The 19652-nt window shown below is 43.9% G+C and overlaps 2 protein-coding genes across 3 annotated transcripts in view; one reads left to right on the top strand and one right to left on the bottom strand.

Moving 5' to 3' along the window:
• The window catches only part of gsg1l2b (gsg1-like 2b), a 9563-nt gene extending 1061 nt beyond the window's left edge, over nt 1–8502 (top strand). The window contains exons 1-5 of one of the 2 annotated variants that reach the window (XM_026999672.3): nt 1–1850; nt 2871–2918; nt 3710–3862; nt 6474–6585; nt 6718–8502. The exon at nt 1–1850 is cut by the window's left edge and continues 1061 nt beyond it. In XM_026999672.3, coding sequence (XP_026855473.2) covers nt 1439–1850; nt 2871–2918; nt 3710–3862; nt 6474–6585; nt 6718–7015 — 1023 coding nt within the window. In that variant the 5' untranslated portion in view covers nt 1–1438 and the 3' untranslated portion in view covers nt 7016–8502. The remainder of the gene's footprint in view (nt 1851–2870; nt 2919–3709; nt 3863–6473; nt 6586–6717) is intronic. The other variant, XM_081698251.1, reaches the window with a different exon arrangement.
• A 728-nt stretch (nt 8503–9230) lies between these two features.
• Nucleotides 9231–17559, bottom strand: hs3st3l (heparan sulfate (glucosamine) 3-O-sulfotransferase 3-like). The gene is made up of 2 exons (XM_026999677.3): nt 16509–17559; nt 9231–11007 (listed from the first exon to the last, which is right to left on the bottom strand). The coding sequence occupies exons 1-2, from the start codon at nt 16943–16945 to the stop codon at nt 10389–10391; spliced, it is 1056 nt and encodes a 351-aa protein (XP_026855478.3). The 5' UTR covers nt 16946–17559; the 3' UTR covers nt 9231–10388.
• Between the last annotated feature and the right edge of the window lie 2093 nt (nt 17560–19652).

Genomic DNA, 19652 nt, shown 5'->3' with positions numbered 1-19652 from the left:
GGCCAATTAAAGGAATTGGGTTTTTCTTTTTTTAAACACTATCACTAGGTGATGTCAGTTAAAATGTTGGCATGTGAAAACCTGCTACTACATCCCCTCAGTGTAATTCCAGAACAAGACCATAATTTATGAGCCATGTGTCATGTCGAGGGACCACAACATAACCAGAGTAACACGAAGTATTTCTTTCAAATATCGAGGGAGAAACAGCTTCATTACAACCCGTCTTCCCCACAGAACCACTCAGAATGTGTCTTCGCACTTCCCAGGTGGGACAAATTGTCATCTAAAGCCCTCCAATGCTCTCCCCGATATACATTATGCCAGTGCATGTGCATTAACCTCGAGGTGATGTCTCAGATACATGCAGGACCTGAGAACTGACATTTCTACCAGTGCTGCACTTGTAGGGCCATGCACCATGTAAGGCACGTACACATTTGTTGTGGTTTCAAATCGATTTATGCACTATGCTGCGATTGATTTTCCTATTTTCCTATTTCCCTTCACCTTGGTGGCTACGCGTGCATAAAAGAAAACTCTTTAACGTATATTATATGTATTAAACGGCTAGATGTAATTTAGAGTAGAGTCGCTAATGGGAATTCAGGTGTACCTTGCATGCATTAGACACATTAACAACAGGGCTAAGACTATCTAAATGAAAGTGTTTGTATGTGCGCTCATGGGTGCCCGCGTACGTGCGCTGTGTGTGCGCTCGCGCATACAAATTACGCGTTTGCCATTGGTGTCGATACCCTTAAAAGTTTTCTCCCCATGGGTGTCATTCGTTAGAGATGTGGACGTACAGATCCGGCACATGAAATGCTGACATCAGACTCGAGGGACCCACATGCGGTAGAGGGCAGCTGAAATTCCTCAGCGCACGCGATCGTTGATATCGACAAGCCTGACCCACATGCGGACAGCAGAAACAAATGAGCGAGCAGAGGCGCCCGTGCCACCCTTCCCTTAGCCTCGGGGAGGAAGGCGATCTATAGTTATAACCGTTATTGATTTGGTACTGTCACTGTTTCTGCTTCCAGGAAGGCTATGAGACCAAGAAAGACTTGCCGTCTTACAAATATCACCGTTAAATGCCACGGAGTGCCAGTTCCGTTCAGTTTATAGTTTGGACAGACAAAACAATGTATTAGAAATATAGCATAACGTTGGAGATGTTACCGTAGGATGGCGATGTTGGGTATTCAAAAGTAAATCTATTGCGACTGCCTGCGCTTTCTACCTTCACAGGCTCGAAGTGACTTCATATTTTAATTTTCCTTGCTAAAATTAAAAAATAATAATAATAATAATAAAACACAATATATTTATCTCACACAGAAGGTATAAACCTTGTCAGAAAATGAAACATGCACGACCCGATGAGAAGCACGAGCAGAGTGAAATGGGAGGGGGCTGAGCGCTTGTGCCTCACATGAGCCCCCCTACAGGACTGTGCGCAAACCGGGGACGTTCCGCCCGCGCAACCTCTAGGACATCTGAACGAGGAGCCAGGCTCCCAGGACCCGAGGAGAGGCTCCCTGCAGTGGCGATGGATCGGCGACGGCGAGCATCGCTGGCTCTCACCCTGAACTTCATCGCGCTGGTCTTCGCTGTGTTCGCGCTCTCCACCAGTTACTGGTGCGAGGGCACGCGGAAAGTTGCCAAGCCCGTGTGTACTGGCCCGGTACCAGTACGACAGTCGCACTGCATCCGATACAACAGTACAAGCATCAACGACAGCCGACACGTCCAGTATATCTGGGAAACTGGAGAGGACAAGTTTGTTATGAGGAAGTTCCACAGCGGCATATGGTTTTCTTGCGAACAGAATATCGACTTGATAGGTAAGAAGGTGATTTCCTTGTAACCTTGTAGAGTCCGTCGGTGTTCTGTCAAATCTGCTTGACCACAGCCGCTAAGCGTTTGCTAACCTCTCTTTAGGAGCTGCTGTTAAAACCAGAAACAAATAAGCAAACCAAAAACAAAGTAAATGTCCTGTGACTTAAAGTCATTTTTAAAGAGACACGGGAAGAATGGTCATCCCTTATAGTTCTGAACGAAGCTTCACCCTTCCGAAACGTTTAAACATCGTATACTGATAACGTTATCTTCTGGGCTGGGTTATGTTATCATTTAAAATTAGAACTGAGATAGGCCAACACTGTGTGATATCATCTCGTCATTGGATGTCCCTCCAACCTACTGATGGACATATAATAAGTCCTGTAAGTCACAGTGGTTATAAATGGTTATGACGTTTTTATGTAAAACTCTCACCAGCCACCAACACCTGTACCCACACTCATTTGCCACGTTGTTAAGTACACCATGTTTACACAGACACAGACTGGAGCCCATCTGATGGTCTGTACAGTTCGTCAGCCACCTACTATCCCTGTCATCAATGGTCAATTTCTCATTTTTGCTGACTAAATTGGCCTTTCTAATACATTGCCTAGGGAGCTCAGCTTCTCCTATTTCTCAACACTTTTCTAAAATGTAATCTGGAAAGGAATAAACAGATAGTGACTACAGTCTAGTTTGACTCTACTGAACTACATGAAGTAGAATATGAACAGGCATCAAATGTATTTCTCTGTAAAGCTGCATGCAGTCTCTGGGTTTCTAAGCCTCTGCCTTAGGACTGGATAGGACTGAAGTAGTAGCCAACATTTACAGCACAGTCGCAAACACATTATGCGGTATCCTTTATTTCCGTTACCAATGACAGTAAATCTGTCATGCTGCACAGTAAAATCACCCGTTTACACACACAGGCTTCACTGTATTTTGACACTGATGCTAAATACACCAGGCTTATCACGCTTTTCTCTTAATCAAAAGTGTACTCTGTCTGTTACCAGGTGAGAAATGTCGAAGCTTCATAAATGTGCCCCCCCCTCATGAGAGAGGTAAGTTCTGTCATTTGTATGGTTTCTGTTGGACTCCACGAGGAAGCCAGGTCTCGTGTGTGGTGTGGGCAGTGCCTTTACTGTTAAGATCCTCAGCTGCCATTATGCGCATCGTGAGGGCCGTGACTCTGATCATGGTCGCATCTCCACATGAATTGATCCTGCACTCCGAGAACACTTCTGCTGCCTGGTCACACTGTAGTCAATCCTAATCCTCTAATTGTCCCTTAAATTTCACTCCTCCATGCTGTGCATGTCTTTTATCTGAGCAGATCTTTAGCAGGAGAGAGTCGTGCTTAGACCCATGACAGAACATAGAGTCCATGTGGAACAGTAAACAATGAGCGCAACAACATCAGAACACCAGCACCAATAAGTCAAGACAGTACATTTTTGTGTCACTTTAAAAAATATCTCAGCCTGTGTTGTTTTGAATTTGTGATTTATCAGGAAAAACACATACTATTAAAATGCATACTACTTAATTTTTGTTTAATAATTTCAGAATCACATACAACAAGAAATCCCATAAAGCGCACTTACATGTTTTAAAATTTCTGAAAGCCAAAATTTCCCTTTAATCACAGACTTTTTCACCTCTGAGTAAGTGAAATACTTCTGGTGAGGTCAGAATGAGAGGTTTCTTCTTTTTTTTCTTTCTGTGTGGCCAGCTGAGCTAATCAGAGACTGGAGACACTCTACTGCTGACTCTGAATTCAGCTTGAGTACCCTATGACCTGTCTGAAGTCTCTCTCTCTCTCTCTCCCTCTGTCCCCTGGTCCCGTGTTCAGGAGTCTTATGGCTGTGCATCGTGGCTGAGTGTTTGTATATTCTGCTCCTGGCCACCGGGGGAATCCTCATGTCCATCGAGGTCTGCCATTTTGGGAACGTCATCGATGGTCTGAAGCTGAACGCCTTTGCCGCCATATTTACAGTATTGTCAGGTAGCCGCATGATTCCTTTATGTGCCGTCCGATATTTTAACTTGAATTTTCAGGACCTGAACTTCAAAGAGCTAAATTTAGACCCCATATATTCACATAATATATACACATATAACGGTTAGATTTACACAACTCAATGGCTTTATTGTGTCAGATATCTCTGGTTTTATTGCACATGTTTAACTGCATTAATCAACACCTCCCAAATACAGTCCCCCCCCATTTTTGAGTGGCCTGGTTCGGCGAATTGGAAACTGCCATGCATGGATCTCATCATGATTCAGGCAAACGAAATGTCACGTTTTGCATATCTCAGAGATCACGCTGTAATCTGTGGTGACGGCTCAGAGTGTCAACAATCCGGAGAGGCCTAGCACTGTTTTGCCGCCCGGCTCAAGCTGTCCCTTACGCTGCTCCCAAGGGACGCCACTGTTTGCGGTGGTTGGAGGTTAGAGGGGACGTGTGTATAGAGTCGTAGTGTGACGTGGGTCGTTGGGGGGCAGGTCACTTTTAGATGCTTGTGCTACTGCAGGCTAACAGTAGCAATAGACCACGCTGTTGCATGGAGCAGCAGACCATAGTGGCGAAACCCCGAAAACAGGCAGACACTCCTGACTGAGTAAAGATCCTATCCAGTTCACTTGAAGTTCATCCCTGGAGCTTGTGATATATTTAAATGCTTGGAACAACACATGGACAGGAAAAGAACACTGTGTTAAACCATCTTGCGTGTGGGGTCCATCAAATTCATACGTATAACGTGTACACTCTTTAGGCTCTTCAGACAAGTCCTAGCATTGACCTTGTGGCCCTGCTGGTGTCAGTGCTGTGTTGTTTTGCTCTGCGAGGGTGTGAGGGTTGGAGCTCTGTTAAAGTCCTTGAGCACAGGACTGGCTCGCTCTCCTCGGAGTGTCAGCTTTGTGAATTTTAAAGTCATTCATAGTTGCCCAAGATCTACCTAATATCCATACTGCACTCAGTTCAGTTACCTTTTTATGGGAGAATTCTCACAGCAACACTTGCTTGATATCCTCCTGCGGATGCTTGTAATGAGATGCTATTTTTAATGCAAGGCCAGATGCGCATATTTCTCACTGTCAGGATCGTAATACATGACCCTCGCTAGAATCATCCAAATTCCCGTTCTGCTCTCCAAAGTGACTATAATAGATTTTGACCATATTTTGTTTCTCCACTTTTTGGTGTCAGTTATCACAGAAATGATTTGTTCAGCGGATATTTGAAAGGAATAACTGAGGCATTTGTGATTATCGCAGTGTGTAACTTTCTGTGAATGTAATATTCAGATGGCTTACTTACTGCTGCTCTGTTGGATGTGGTCCTCTTGTTGGGTTCACCTAATTGGATCGGTGAGGACATTTTTGCTCCCCTTTGCCAGTTGTTGCTTTTTTTGACATGAAGTCCAGATTTCACACCCTGGTGGTACAGCAGATTTGAAAATTAGTGAGTGAGACATTCAGAGCCAAAAGACAGAAAGGAGCGGAGACCGTGAGAGAGAGGGCACATTGAGAAAACAGAAAAAGAGAGAGAGAGCAGGAGAGGTATGGACAGAGCGAGTGAAGAGGGAGAAAGTCATCCATGTGGACAATACCGCAGTAACACGCGGACCAGCTGTGGACCAAGAACAGCCATTCTTGGCCTGTGTGGAGTACCCAGAAAACAGAATCCCACTCAAACTTTTCAGGTTGCTGTGTTTGTTCATTGCCACTGCCCAGCAATCTTTGTTTGGTAGTGCGTGAATCATCTGGAGCTTATATGTACGCCTTTTTTCTTGTTGCGAACGTTCTCCTGTCGTGCCTCCGCCTGCTCAGCTATTTTTGGCACCGAGTGACACTGATTGTCCTGCCTCAAGGTCTGGCTTGCTGGTGTTATTGATTAAGCCCATGTTGCCATCTGGACAGAGGACTTGTTTTCCCTAACCGCCCCTATTAAGCCATGCCCCTGAACTGCCTCAGCACTACCTATACTAGCCGGAACGAGACGTCCTCATTAATTATCCCATTACATCAGCTCCTAAGTACTCTGACACTGGGTAGACACTGACTAATAGAAGAACAGCTTTAATGGTGACACTGAGAGGGACAGTAAGCATTTCAAATACTGAGATGTTTCATTGAGAACATTTATTAATTAAGAGGCCATTCTCCTGTAGAACAGCTTAAATGAAAGGCAGTTCCACAGGAGCCAAGACCTTTAACGCATGCAGTGGACTGAAGGATCAGTTCTCTCAGTGTCCTATGCTAAGAGACTGTCACCAAGCTGTCCTCCTTGACTGAGACAATGTAACACTGCCCCCTTATGGTTAAGCGCAGTAATGTCAATTTGGAATTCAGAACGCTTGTCAGTGCACTGCTACTACCCTCCTGAATCACAAACATGCTGCGAAAACATTTTCCCATAAAAAATGAACAATCATTTAACACATTACATCACCTCATGCCCTAGTAGTGTAATAATACTACTTTATACTTACTACTATGATAACATGAAACTCTACTCCTTTGATGTTGACACTATTCCTATTACGCCCAATTCACATTTGGTTTTGGACATGTCGATACCACATGACACTTGTGTTACACTGCTGCAGGCCTTCTAGGGATGGTAGCACACATGATGTACACGACAGCCTTCCAGCTCACTGTGAGCCTGGGCCGTGAGGACTGGAAACCCCAGAGCTGGGACTACAGCTGGTCCTACATGTAAGCCATAGTGCCTGTCACCCTGTCATGCTGACATTTATCTGTTTCTTCTTGCCAATGCCTGGTACGGTGGCCAAGCGGGCCCTCTCCTGATTCCTCTGCTGCCTGATCCAGCCTGTTTGTCTCCCACAGCTTGGCCTGGTGCTCATTCACCTCTTGCATGGCGTCTTCGGTGACCACAATCAACAGGTACACCAAGACCATCCTGGAGTTCAAGCACAAGCGCCGCAACATCGAGAAGAACCTGAAGATCAAGCAGAAGCTACTGGAACTGGACACCCCCGAGCAGGTTTGGGACATGTACATCAGCACCGTCCCCAGCGCAGCCGAAGAGATGCTGGACCTGTCCAGCTCGGGACGCAAGCTCTCCGAGAGCTCAGTCTTCCTGGACCTCAATGACATGGTGGAGCAGGGGGAGGAGTACTGTTAAAGCCAGCACTAAACCCCGCCCACCGTCGCTCCACACCCACAGTCCACGGCAAACAATGTAACCTTCCACCGCTTGGCACTGCCACACGTTGTTAATGGACTGAACCTGGCCTCACACTGCAGTGGGGCCTGTGACCTAGGAGAGCCTCTTGTCCAGTTCCTCTGCAGAGGTTAACAAACTGTGTTCTTTACGTTGGTTTTTATGTACTGTTCTGTATGGTTCGATGCTGTGGTTATTGAGTTCATATTATTGCATTGATATATGCTTGAGTATGAATATTTTTTGGCACCAACACTGGAATATTCATCTTGTTTAAAACATCAAAGTGTTTATGAAATCTTTTCCCTCTGATCATTTGAAACATGCAAAAAATGTATTAAAATGCTGCCAGATGTCTACAGAGCACTGTTTCTCAAGATTATTCCATTTTTGGATGACTTGATATGGTACATCACTGGTTTTCAGATGCATAAAGATACTTGCTTGAGTGCCTTTGCTTGTGGTATTGGTTTTTTAACCATAGCATGCCAATAACTGAAAAGACATTTCCAGTAATGTGGCAGAATTTTAGGATATTGGTTATGTTCATAATTCATTTCACCAGTCAACAGTATTTTTTAATGCTTTCTTTCCTAGTTGAACCATTTATTGGTTAACTGTTTTTATTCAGTAAAAAAAAAAAAGTATATACAGTTGGAGGACCATACATTAAAAAATGTATGAAAGGTAGAATTTATTAATAACTGTGGATTGTAAATGTTTGTTTCGGATTACTGAATTTCTAAAAATAACAGTGCTAAAATGTTACTTTTATTGTATGATCATGTGGCTATGTGAACATGTTATATTTCTACATGGGTAGAATGTAGGAGAAATGTTTTAAAGCTATTTGGAGCTAAATGCTACTACATATATTATAGTAATGTTCATAAAGTTTTTTTTAGCCGTGTGAACTGAACTGAGCTCGGTTGTGAAAATGTGAAAGTGAAGGACATTCTCCAAAGTGAGCAATCACTATTTTTACGCTCTACTTGAATGACTTCATTGTCACACTTAACTGACCTTGTGTGGATATTTTTAAATGAGTCAAGCGTGCATCACATGTTTTCCAACAATGATCAAAATGTTTATGAGTGTGTGCTGGAAAAAAAAAATCTTTCCATTATGTGCAGTAATTGTGTAATGTTTAATCAAATCACATATTTTGACTAAATGTACTTGTGTCATGAGCCAACAAATTCAATACCGTAGTTGCTATGACTATGACGCTTTAATTGTGTTAAGTGGATGTCCGCTGAAATGGCATTGTTCCTTGTTCTTTTTTACCTGTCTCTAAAATGGGTTTATTTTTGTATGTATTTTATGTTTTTTATTTTGTGATTTTGTTTACACTGGAAAATTCTAAATTGAACTCAATGAATAGCAGATGTCTTTTCAGACATCAGTTGGGAAATACAATGTTACAATAAAATATTTTGAGTCTTGACATTTGCACCACTAAGGCTGCATTCATGTGACCAGGGTGATGTGATTTTTATTCCCTTAATGTAACACATCTGATTTTTTCAAGGCTGTGTGGACACACAAATACAGTCTTTTCAAATCAGATGTGTCACTTTCGTATGTGGTGATATATGCATATCCCATTCATTCATAAGACATGGATGAGAGAGGTCAGATCACAAGCGCTTAGACTTCATCATCACACCACATCCGATGGCGTGCAGCTGAAGCACTGTTAGCCGTTCCGCAAGGCAAAATACGACTTTTAATACCACGAGTAGGAGGACAGATGCGTTCACGTTAAAGACGGAGACAGGTCGCTGGCAGTTATGGGCAAATCCGATCTGAGTAAAAATCGGAATGAACAATGAAATGTTTAATGTGAACGTAGCCTAAGAGAGATCAATGACTGCATGACCACAAGGAGGCAGTGTAGTAGGCATTTTGTCCTCATTAATGAGGTACTGTCCAGATCAAACCCTGCCAGCGCATCTCCATGTGCAGTTTTCAGGCTTTGTGTTTATTTTTCATTTGATTTCCTCTGTAGGATCATCAGAAATTTAACATGCGTTCTTTGACCATAGGGGTTTGCACCTAAAACACATGAAGCAAAAGTGTACAGCTAAAGAGCAGATAATAACACATTATGACCTGGAGCTAAAATGGTTCAGTTTGTGTCCACTTTCCCTCCTGCATTCACACTCAGACACCATTTACAAAAAGCTTTTATTGTTCCACTCATTTGTGGTCTCAACACTGATAACAAATACAGAAACCACCTTAAAAATAATGTAATCATCCCCTTGGCTGCATTTGAGATTAGTGCAAAGCCATGCAAACATCGGGCAGGGTTTGGGTTCAGCTCTGTGTCTGTCTCTCTTCGTCTGCTGGAGGAACCTCTATCCATGAATGTAGACGTTGAATCTGAGACACAGAGACTGTACACGGACTACCTCTTGAAAAAAGGTATCGGTATCTTCCACCTTAACCAAATGTTTTTAAGTGAATGACTTCTCTTAATTGTGTACTGTCTCACTTACTAATGACTTTTATCCATTGTAGCTTCACAACTAGACATGACTTAGTGTGACTTGAGGCTCCAATTGTTGATTCTAAAAATACATTAAAAATATCAAAGATAATCACAGGTCTGATCATAATAAAATTCACAACCAAAATCTGAAATATAATAACAATATAAAAATGGCTTTTTGGCTTTGTCATATCTCATAGCTTGGACCTTTACCATCTGTGACGTTTCTACCAGCCCAGTTCTTGTTCACGCAATTGTCTCTGCACTATTTAAGAGCAATTATAGGTTAAACTGTATTAAAATCAGTCCTCCATAGCACTTCACTTCATGGGTCAAAGTCCAATAGTATCTTACAGTATTTCACTTAATCATATAATTACATATAGTTTGTTCACAGCATTTCTTCAGGTTGGGCCCCTACTAATGATGCCCATTTTACAAAGGCATATGACTGCTCATTTAAATCCGTCTATGTGCACCATGGGAAGTGGGTCAAACATAATTGCACAACAGATTTACGTGGTAGTCATGAAGCGTGGTGTTACCAGGCCAAGATCCATCAACACCAATATTTCTGAACATTGACAAATGCAAATTTGATTACATAATCTTTCACTATTGAGCACAGTGCATAAAATTCAACTTCTCCCTGACGTGAAACCACGTCAGTGTCACGACCCCAAATGAGTTGACGTGCACCAAAGATCTGAATCAGCTACATCAAATATTTACTCAGAAGGGCAGGCACATCCATGAAGAAGTAGTGCCCTTTTGCAGCCTTGCATGAGTGTTTTTGGGTTCCTTCCTCACAAGGTTTCACATACAAAAACACATTCATCACTGCCATCCGAAGTCCATGCCAGCCATTTGGTAGAACCTCAGATTGTGAGGGTAGTAGAACTCACGCAGCTTCCGCACGGCCTCGGGCTGGACGCGCACGTGCAGTCTCCCCTTGGTCTTACCAAGGCAGTGGGGCTTACTGCTGCCCTCGGGCTTCTTCAGGCAGGGGAAACCCTTGGTCTTGTTGAAGTAGAAATGCTTGTCCGTGACAATGCGCTGCAGGCCCAGGAAGTCCTGTACGCGGCCCACCTCACCGGCGGGGTCGTGGACGAGCCGCTCGCCATGCACGAAGTGGATCTGTGCCGGCGGGAAGTGAGCGAGCCAGCGCTCCAGGTGCCGTGCGTACAGGCCAATGTGCAGCGGGCTCCACAGCGCGTCCACGCTACCCGCCGTCCCGTTCTTGAAGGCCAGGCTCTCGAAGCTGGGCACGCCCGGCGTCTTGGACACAATCTGTGTGTAGTCGGAGATGGCGCGCGTGATGGGGTCGCGCACCACCACGATCAGCTTGATGTCCTGCGACATGGCGCGGACGCGTGCCGGCGTCTCGGGTGTGACGAAGTACCTCGGTGTCTTCTCCATCACTATCTGTCCATCCAGGGCCTTGGGCATCATACTCCTAAACCACAAAGAACGAGAACTTTGAGAACAGGAGAGGAATCTAGACTTACTTTTCCTTTTCACTTCAGTCTTGTATCTTCTCTAGGCCCCAGTGATCGGCCAATCACATCGCGCCCCTAGCATGTGCATTACACGGGGAGATCAGAGTGACAAGAGAAGATGACAAGACTTGTGGCCTCCAGCAGCCCAGCGGGGGAATCTTCAGGGTTGCCATGTCACTTATCGGCTGCAGACGAGGAGCCAGGCTGCTACCCTCCTCTCCTAGGTCTGCTTGGAAAGGGTGTGAGAGGCACTGCTGCTGGTGCAGATGCGCAGGCCGCATCAATCAGGGGAAGGTCTGCACCATGCAAGGCAGCACAAATGGAAGTCGCACGCTGGCGCCTCGCCCCCCGCTCTCGCCTTGGATCGCAGATGGGACTCATTTGGTTTAAGTGGCTCACACGCCCGCAGGGCTTAATGGCCCTCCTGCGCCCCACCTGCTCCTGAGAACGACCACACCTAACCGGGGCTTTATCCTCCTTATTGTTTCAAATTCCTTAAAGGTGCAGGGGTCATAAAATAGGTGAGTGAAGGACAAAGCAAAAAAAAGAACTGTTTACAAGAAAAGCCTCAAAAGTTATTATGTGGTGATAAAAAAACTACAGTGTATATGTCATTTTAACGCCACCCCAAACCCCTGCAATATCAATAGAAAAATGCCGGCTATGGACCATAATAAGTCAAAGCTGATCCAGCTTGATTGCATGAGCTGCATGTGTTGCGTGAGAGGTTAGTGGAGTGATCGGTCTCTGAAGTGGACTCCAGCAGCATGCATTTCCTCATCATGCATGCTGCTCCTCCACACGCCCCTATGAGTACAGCAGCCCTCAACCTCTGTCGATGGCCACGCTGCATTATCAATGACTTCATCTGGCAAAGCACTTAGCCTAAAGACTTCCCTGTTTACCTATGCCTATTATGGGCCACTAAGTCTATTAGAGATGCCCATTAATTATTCACTCATGTCCGTTGCAGCAGCCTGTTCGTGTTTTCAGAAGACCCCCCACAACACCCCACCGTGGACTAAAGAAATCTCGTTACAATTTGTGTTAATGACCAAAAAGATCGTAGACAGAATATGCAGAGGAAAGTGTGTCCGACACACAGTGAAGCCCCATGCGCATGATGATCTGCTTACGCTGAATGGAGAAAATTTGAGCTAACAAGAGAGGAGATGCCAATCAAAAGCTGGAGGCCATTAGCGGTCCCTCGTACATTAGCTTAGGAGACTCAACCACTGGGGCAGAACAGATAGTGGAGCTGTGGGCGCAATGCTGGCACCATAGCTGACGTAAAAGCCTAAAAGATGTTCCTAAAAAAAGCAAGCAGAGAGTACATAAAAATGTTAGTGCACTTAGAGTTCCTTTGTGTCCCCTGCCAATAATACATCCCCCGACACAGACACACATCCCTCCAAGTGTTTTTCCTATGCATAAAAAATGCAAGTTACTGTATGTTACCATGTAACAAATCATTTGCATATAGGCCTGCATTAAAAGCTAGTGTAAATATAAGTTCAGTTCATTGCCATGCCATTATCAAATGGGCAAACAGCAGATCCATCTCTGTAGGATTATTAAAGCTTTGTTTATTAAATATTGGCACCATATTATGGCTTTTGAGATTACTCAGCAGATTAATAATGCTTTGTGAAACGCTGTCACCACAATAACAGAGCTCAAACCACCCTAAGCAATACGTGCTCTCTGTAAGCTCTGCGGCCTCGCCATTGTTTTTGCAAGCGGCTTTGTGCCACGCGATATCCCAGCAGCCCTGAGGAGCCAGCGGACAGGCTCCACCTAATTGAGGTTGTGCTTTGGCCCAGTCTCTCAGAGGTATACTGAATAAACCAAATGGTGCCCCGGGTATTGATCATGACGGGGGTATGGTAATTCGGGCCTCAGCTGGGAGAGGGGCAGCAGGTGGAGTCTGTGGATCAGTGGCCTGCCGTGCACAAACAGATGTGAGGCAATTACTGCACTCTTCTGCTCGGGCAGCACCTACTGCTATGGGTGGGGTAAGCACTTAACTTGGTTTCTGTGCATCCTCAAGGGAAAAAAAACCCTGTGATATCTACTGTACCTGATACTGTATGCTGCAGTATATAGTGTAATTTTATATAGTTTGTCTTCCCAATTTAGCCTACTAAATTTGAGATGTGCTCTTTTGCTAACTTTGTCATGTAGCTATTTGTTTTAATAGCATTGCGGCCTTGTGCAAAAGTGCTAGCAGTGCCCACCCAGTGGATGGAGTCTGAGAGGGAGACGCCTTGGTCCAGCTTTCTGTATGAGTCCTGGATGTTATACAGGACTTGATAAGGCAATTAAAACATATAGACACATCTAAAGACAAAGGCTAAAATATTCAAATGTAGATGGTCAGCGGTGTATGGTAGAATTAATTGACAGCATTTGGTTTCTACACTGAGTCCCATCAGAAGTGAGGTATAAGCATATGCATGCAGTCAGACAATGGAGCAGTAGTCAGGGGAAAGAGGGGCATGTGTGTGTGTGTGTGTGTGTGTGTGTGTGTGTGTGTATGTGTGTGTGTGTGTATGTGTGTGTGTGTGTGTGTGTGTGTGTGTGTGTGTGTGTGTATGTGTATGTATGTGTGTGGGTGGGTGTGTGTGTGTGTGTGTATGTGTGTGTGTGTGTGTGTGTGTGTGTGTGTGTGTGTGTGTGTGTGTGTGTGTGTGTGTGGGTTTGGATCCAGCCATCCATTTCACTGCATGGTGGCCATTAAGGGCCCAGTCAATTGTAACTGTGCCCTGTCCACTTCCCATAGACATCCATCATAGAGGGGCCCGGCATGCCCCACCCAGCACCCCCACCCTCCCGTGAGACAACTAATGAGAGCTGAATTACAAACGAAGTGTCTAGGCCTTATGGTGATTTCTTAAACTACAGTGTAATCCTGCTATCACAAACACCTGGCCCCGACTATCTACAGAGGCACACGGCCAAATGTTCGTCTCTGGCTAAATGACTTCGTGCTGTCTTATGATATCATGTTGTCCTGAACTATAATGAAATAAAATGCTCATACAACAGTCAAGCTTAAATCAATTTAGACAGTTTACAGTTTATATGTTTTTGATTGTTGTTTCGATTGTGGCATAATAGCTGAAAGTCATAAATCAGTGTTAATACAGAGTCTAAATTTAGTTGAAATGTTGAAATAGGTTATGAATTAATAATCAACCATAAGAACCAAATTCTGCGATCTGAACAATTTGATGTGGTCACACCTCATCAGATGCCAACATCCTTTTCAAACAAATACTATTACAAATTAGAACAATCTCAGTTGCTTCCAGGTAATAGCGTGAGATAAACCTCCCATTCTGTGGAAAGTGGAAGGCGATCACACAGACCCATTATTTTTGTGTGTCTAAATATGTGTTTATGCATGCTCCACAAATCGCATGCCAAAGGCTGGCTCTATGGGCATGAATTTAAATTTTCATGTTAATACCATCCCATGAATTGCAAATGAATTCTCGCAATGTGATGACATTTGATGCAAATCATAGGTGAGCCAGTTCAGCAATCTCCATAGTAAGTGACAGAGCATTTTGGTGAGGGTGAGAAAGCATTTTACAATTTAAAAAACAAAAAACTAGCATCTCATTTTAAAAGATGCCTCCAGGAAACTGGGTCCTACAGGTTAAACTCCCCTGAGCCTCCAGTATGTCGAAATCAATAATATTGATGCTACAGAAAGTGAAAATGTATACCTAAGGGTGTTTATTTCAGAACACTTCTGGGATGTGAAGCTCTGTGTATGTGTATATATATATATTTCTCTACTTCAGGAAAAAATACACTTAAACATCCTGAAAGTCTCTTTTTTTCTCCTCTACTCACATGCACCGAAATGCCCACGTAGCAGAAACATTTCCCTGCAGGATTCTGGGAGCTGTACCAATGTCATGCGTTGTTCAGGGTGACTTTATGGCAAATAGCTTCCTCATGAGCCAGGAATGGTGTTGCCGTTGGAAACATGACCCCCGTAACTTGGGAGTGTGTTGTGCCTCAGCAGGATCTAGCTACTTGCTAATTGTAACTGAATCTGCAATGAACAAAGCTAACTGGTTTAATGCTTGCATCAAAGCAAGGTCAAGCACTGGGGCGATCGATTGGGAGCGCACTACAAGCTCAGGACTTCATCTATCTCCCTGGCCTCGGTCAAGATCTTATCAGAGCTTTACCAGTGCTGGTTTTCTCTTTGTCAAAGATACCGAATTGTAATAGTAGTCTACCCCACCCCCCCACCCCCCACTCCTATAAATTTCAATCTAGCTTTGATAACAAGATTAATGGCTGTCCACTCCATAGAGCCAGCGTGGAGGCTTATGGACAGACCCGATTTTGTGCTTGGCTGCTTGTCCATAAGCTCCCCTGACCTTATGAAGTGCCTGGCACACATAATTATGTGTGGTGGAAAAAGTGACTCGGGTTAAAGATCAATTGACAGGTCTCACAATAATGTCAAGTGGTTTGCCATGCTGTGAGGTCCATCTGTTCCTGACGGGATGACAATCTGCCTCATCCCTTCTCCTGGAACTCCTCTCTGGACCAATGGGGTTGTCCGCACCCAAATCACAAATTTAGCCACGTTTATGTATTGATTTGTTCAATGCAGTATTAATTCACTGCTCTAAGCACAAAGTGAATGGCAAAATAAATATAACTGAGCTGCAGAGCATTTGAGTAGTTTTTGAATTGTTAATTTGTGGGTGTGCAAATGCAGAGGTGACGTTTGTGTATTTGTATGTGGGGAGGGCGATAAACTGACTGAATTATAATCAAGTAAGAATTGACAAAGCAATTAATCAAACAGCTAAAAGGTAAATTATTGATCTTTGCCTGCTCACTAAAGAAGCTGAGGTTTATGGCGGTAAAAGGGCTATCAAATCAATCGGTATGAGTACAGTAGCGCAGTAGCAGTCAAAGGTCTTTTTACTTCATAATTACTCTAAAAAAAAACTCGTGAACAATGTTTGACCACGCTACAGCCACGCTTTTGAGTTCAATTAACATGAGACGGGACAAATAATACAGTAAACCTCATAATACAGTAAAAGTTCCTCAAGTGCCCTCATAACCTATGCTGATCACAGCGCCACTGACTCTTAAAGAATGCTGAGGAATCGCTCTGTTTAAAATATCATCTCTTAGAAAGATGATTAACGTTGAGAATTCATCGGGATCCTTTTTGCGGATTAAGACGGTCATGTGCATTTTTTCTTTGATAATTTGTGTTATATTGTATTATTTATCTTTACATTGTGGACGAGGTATAATTACTTGTGTAAATTATCACTGATAATTTATAATGATGTCTTAGACCTTCGCTCAAGGTAAGAAGTTCGCTCTTCCGTTAAGCTTGCTGTGGGAATGTTTTAAATTTTAAATGGTTTAAATGGTTTAAATGGAAGTATAACTTTTTTCTCGGTACCTGTACCAGCTGAGTCCGCGCGCGTAATGTCTGTCAAAGAAATGCGGCTCGGAGCCCAGCGCGCGAACGTCGGGATGCAGTCTGAGGAATTCCAGAAGCGCGCGTGTTCCTCCCTTCTTGACTCCAATGATGAGAGCGTGTGGAAACCTCCGGCTGGCCGTCCAGTCCTTCCCCGAGCTGTTCGCCTCCAAAGCGAGCGCAGCGCTACCACCCGAGGGTGAGGCGTCTCTGAGCGCTGTCCCGTTCCTCTCGTGGTACCACCCCGTCACGGACACTGACCTGTCATAGCTTAAGTCTGAATTCTTTGTAACCTCAGATTTGCAGCACGCCGCAAAAATGTAAAAAAGATACATGCACACAATGCCGACTGACAGCATGACTAGAAGTTTCTGTGAAAGTCTCCGAATATCCAGTGGAGGGTTTTGAAAACTTGCCATCCCTCTAAGAAGAAACTGAAGGAGGCCATTCTATTCAGGATGTAAATGGCTTTACTTTAAAGTTTTGTAAAACGAACGAATGTCTGACCGAGACCGAATTCGTTTGGGGTTCCACCCCGAGCATCGTTGTTTGCTTGCCAGTCGGGCTAGGCATGCCTCTTCCCAGGATTTCACTCTGACTCTAGGTGTCATAGCGCTGACATGGAGAAAGTAGATGAATTCTTTCCACGTATTCCAATACTTGCACGGACAGCATAAAACACTGCGTTTAATATCCGCGTTCTCGTGGAGTGATCTATCTCTTCGTGAGATTACCCGATGTCGCTGCCCGGGGGTCCCGGGAGAATTCCTGTCTTGAAACAGCTCTCATTCATTCATGAAAGCGCGTTTCAGCCTCCTGTGATTGGAGAGTCCCGGCCGAAGGCGGAGTACTTAAGTATTCAGTAGGTGCACGCAGAACCGCGCTGAGCATGTAGCCACAAAGTTAATTCAGTAATAGAGCCAGGGCCTCAGATGACAGGAGCATCGTGGTGTGTTCTTCAATCAATATTTAAGAAATAATATCTCTAAAATGGTTAGGATACCTCCACGTCAGACACAAGCCACAAGCTCAGATTTCAGTGCAAGCTCCGGGACAGGTCTACTGCACTCTGAAGACCTGAGGTATGGAGTACTTCATCACATAATCTGTTTGCCACTTCCTGTACAAGAGAAGCATGCACCAAAGCTAGTTGGTCAGCTGTTTCCACCGCTCAGTGTAACCTCTATTTTGGCTACTCTGATTATCAGGAAAACGTTTATCATTCCTAATTTGCGGCAAGTTCAAAGCCACATGCTGAAAATTCTTACTAGTATCGCTGAATTGGAAGAGTCTCCTTTCATGACGTGTGAGCTTGAACAGTACTTCAGCAGGATTTACCTTTGATAAGGAAAAGAAAGAAGCAAATAATGCTAGTCATTAACATATTTCATAAGCCTTAGTAACGATGTGGCTGAAGTAAATATACAATATCATCCCAGGTGTAGACTAATACTGACTTGACGTTTATAATGCAACATAATCTTACATGTATTTTTTCATGATGATTGAATCAGAAATATACATTATATGGTCATTTGTGGAGATCTCATCCGCTTAACTTGGTGATATATTATTTCTCCCACTCTCTAGGAGCAGATGTGTCCAGGGTCAAAAGGTCAAATGTGTCTGGTTCATAATAGTGATGATATGAGCCACATAGATCTATTATCACACATGGAGCACATTATTGTTTTTTAAATAAACTATTATTATATCATATTGTTTGCACATTTTGTAGTACTTTAACATAATTTGCTGTCTATAAATTAAATGCCCAGTTTTGTGAGCAAGCGGACTCGTCTTTGGTATGGCATGCATTAGGTTGTAACTTTGTTTTAATCAAACGCTAGGTGAACGAATTTTTGGGGGGGTTAGTTTGTCTCTTGTCTCTTCGTTGATCTGTAATGCCAGACACAAAGCAATGTTATGGGCTTTGGCAAATTTGGAAAACTCATGGAATTCTAAGTGCCTAACATGCATGTGCCTGATGGGCTAGCACTGCAGATGGCCCTCCCCCAACCGGACCTCTCAGCCACGGGCGTCTCACGGCGCAGGTGAGATCCGAAGGCCTGCTGTTGCTGCCCCCCACGCTGAGTTCAGTACTTTTTCCAGATGAGTTTCCTGTTTACTTTGTTAGAGAAAGTACTTTTCAAGGATCATGGAACAAGGTCAGCCCATCGGAGCCACCGTGTGTCTTTTGTGTGCCGCACGAGAGCAGATTGTTGGATGATGAAGTATCCATCTATAAAACATGACCCTGAGGTCAGGGCCAGCCAGCAGCATGGCTGATTTATTTCCTGCTGGGACCAAACCAATGTTTTCTTGAAATCCATATGAGCACTGCGGCTTTATTAACTATGCAGCATCACTTCCGTGTTGCCGTGCTCTCCATCTTCAGATATGCAATGCTTGTCTTTTTTGTGTCTTGCCTTTGGCATGAGATCCACGTAATGTTCCTTCGCTGGTATAAGCATCAAAAGGCAGAGAAAAAGGGTGTAGCCACGTTAATCTTCTGAAAGATGGACCACCAGTGAGATATAAAGTGCAGGAAGGATTCATTCCTGCACTTGTTCTTTATTAAAAAAATAACAAGAAAAAAAATATATATATAATTTACCCCATGTTTTGCCAAAACAGTAAATTAATCACCTAGAGAACATAGAGAAAGCAGGAGGAAAATGCAAACCCTTGAGAATATTTAACAGAAAAGAGTGCATCTCTTACTGGGTAGCATATAATATTAAAAAGTCATTAGCAGCAACCAGACAGCCGCAAAAGGTGTGTCCTAATTATAGACTGGTGATGTCTCTGTCTCCGTCTGTCATGAATGTTTAGGACGCTGTCTCAGCTCATGCTCAAATTCCTTCTGTCCTGGACATGCCATCTGATTCCCCACATGCTGTCAGGGTGGGACTTTTCGGGTTTAAGGTGGTACCTCCAGATGATCCGAGGTATGAGCTGGAGGGTACGATTACAGACACCTTAAAGCTGGAGTGGAGGGAGATGTGGGGAGGAGTAATCATGAGTGTTGGCAATGACCAACTGCACACAATGTGCACTACTTTAGTAATCTGGATATCCAGGCAGCTGTACGCACATAGACACTGCACAGGCACTGGCACTGAC

Source organism: Electrophorus electricus, chromosome 15 (genome assembly GCF_041902795.1).
Source record: "Electrophorus electricus isolate QZ-2024a chromosome 15, ASM4190279v1, whole genome shotgun sequence".
In the NCBI taxonomy this organism is placed as follows: domain Eukaryota; kingdom Metazoa; phylum Chordata; class Actinopteri; order Gymnotiformes; family Gymnotidae; genus Electrophorus; species Electrophorus electricus.
Note: the sequence above shows the minus strand (reverse complement) of the source record. Positions and strands in the feature narration are given on the sequence as shown.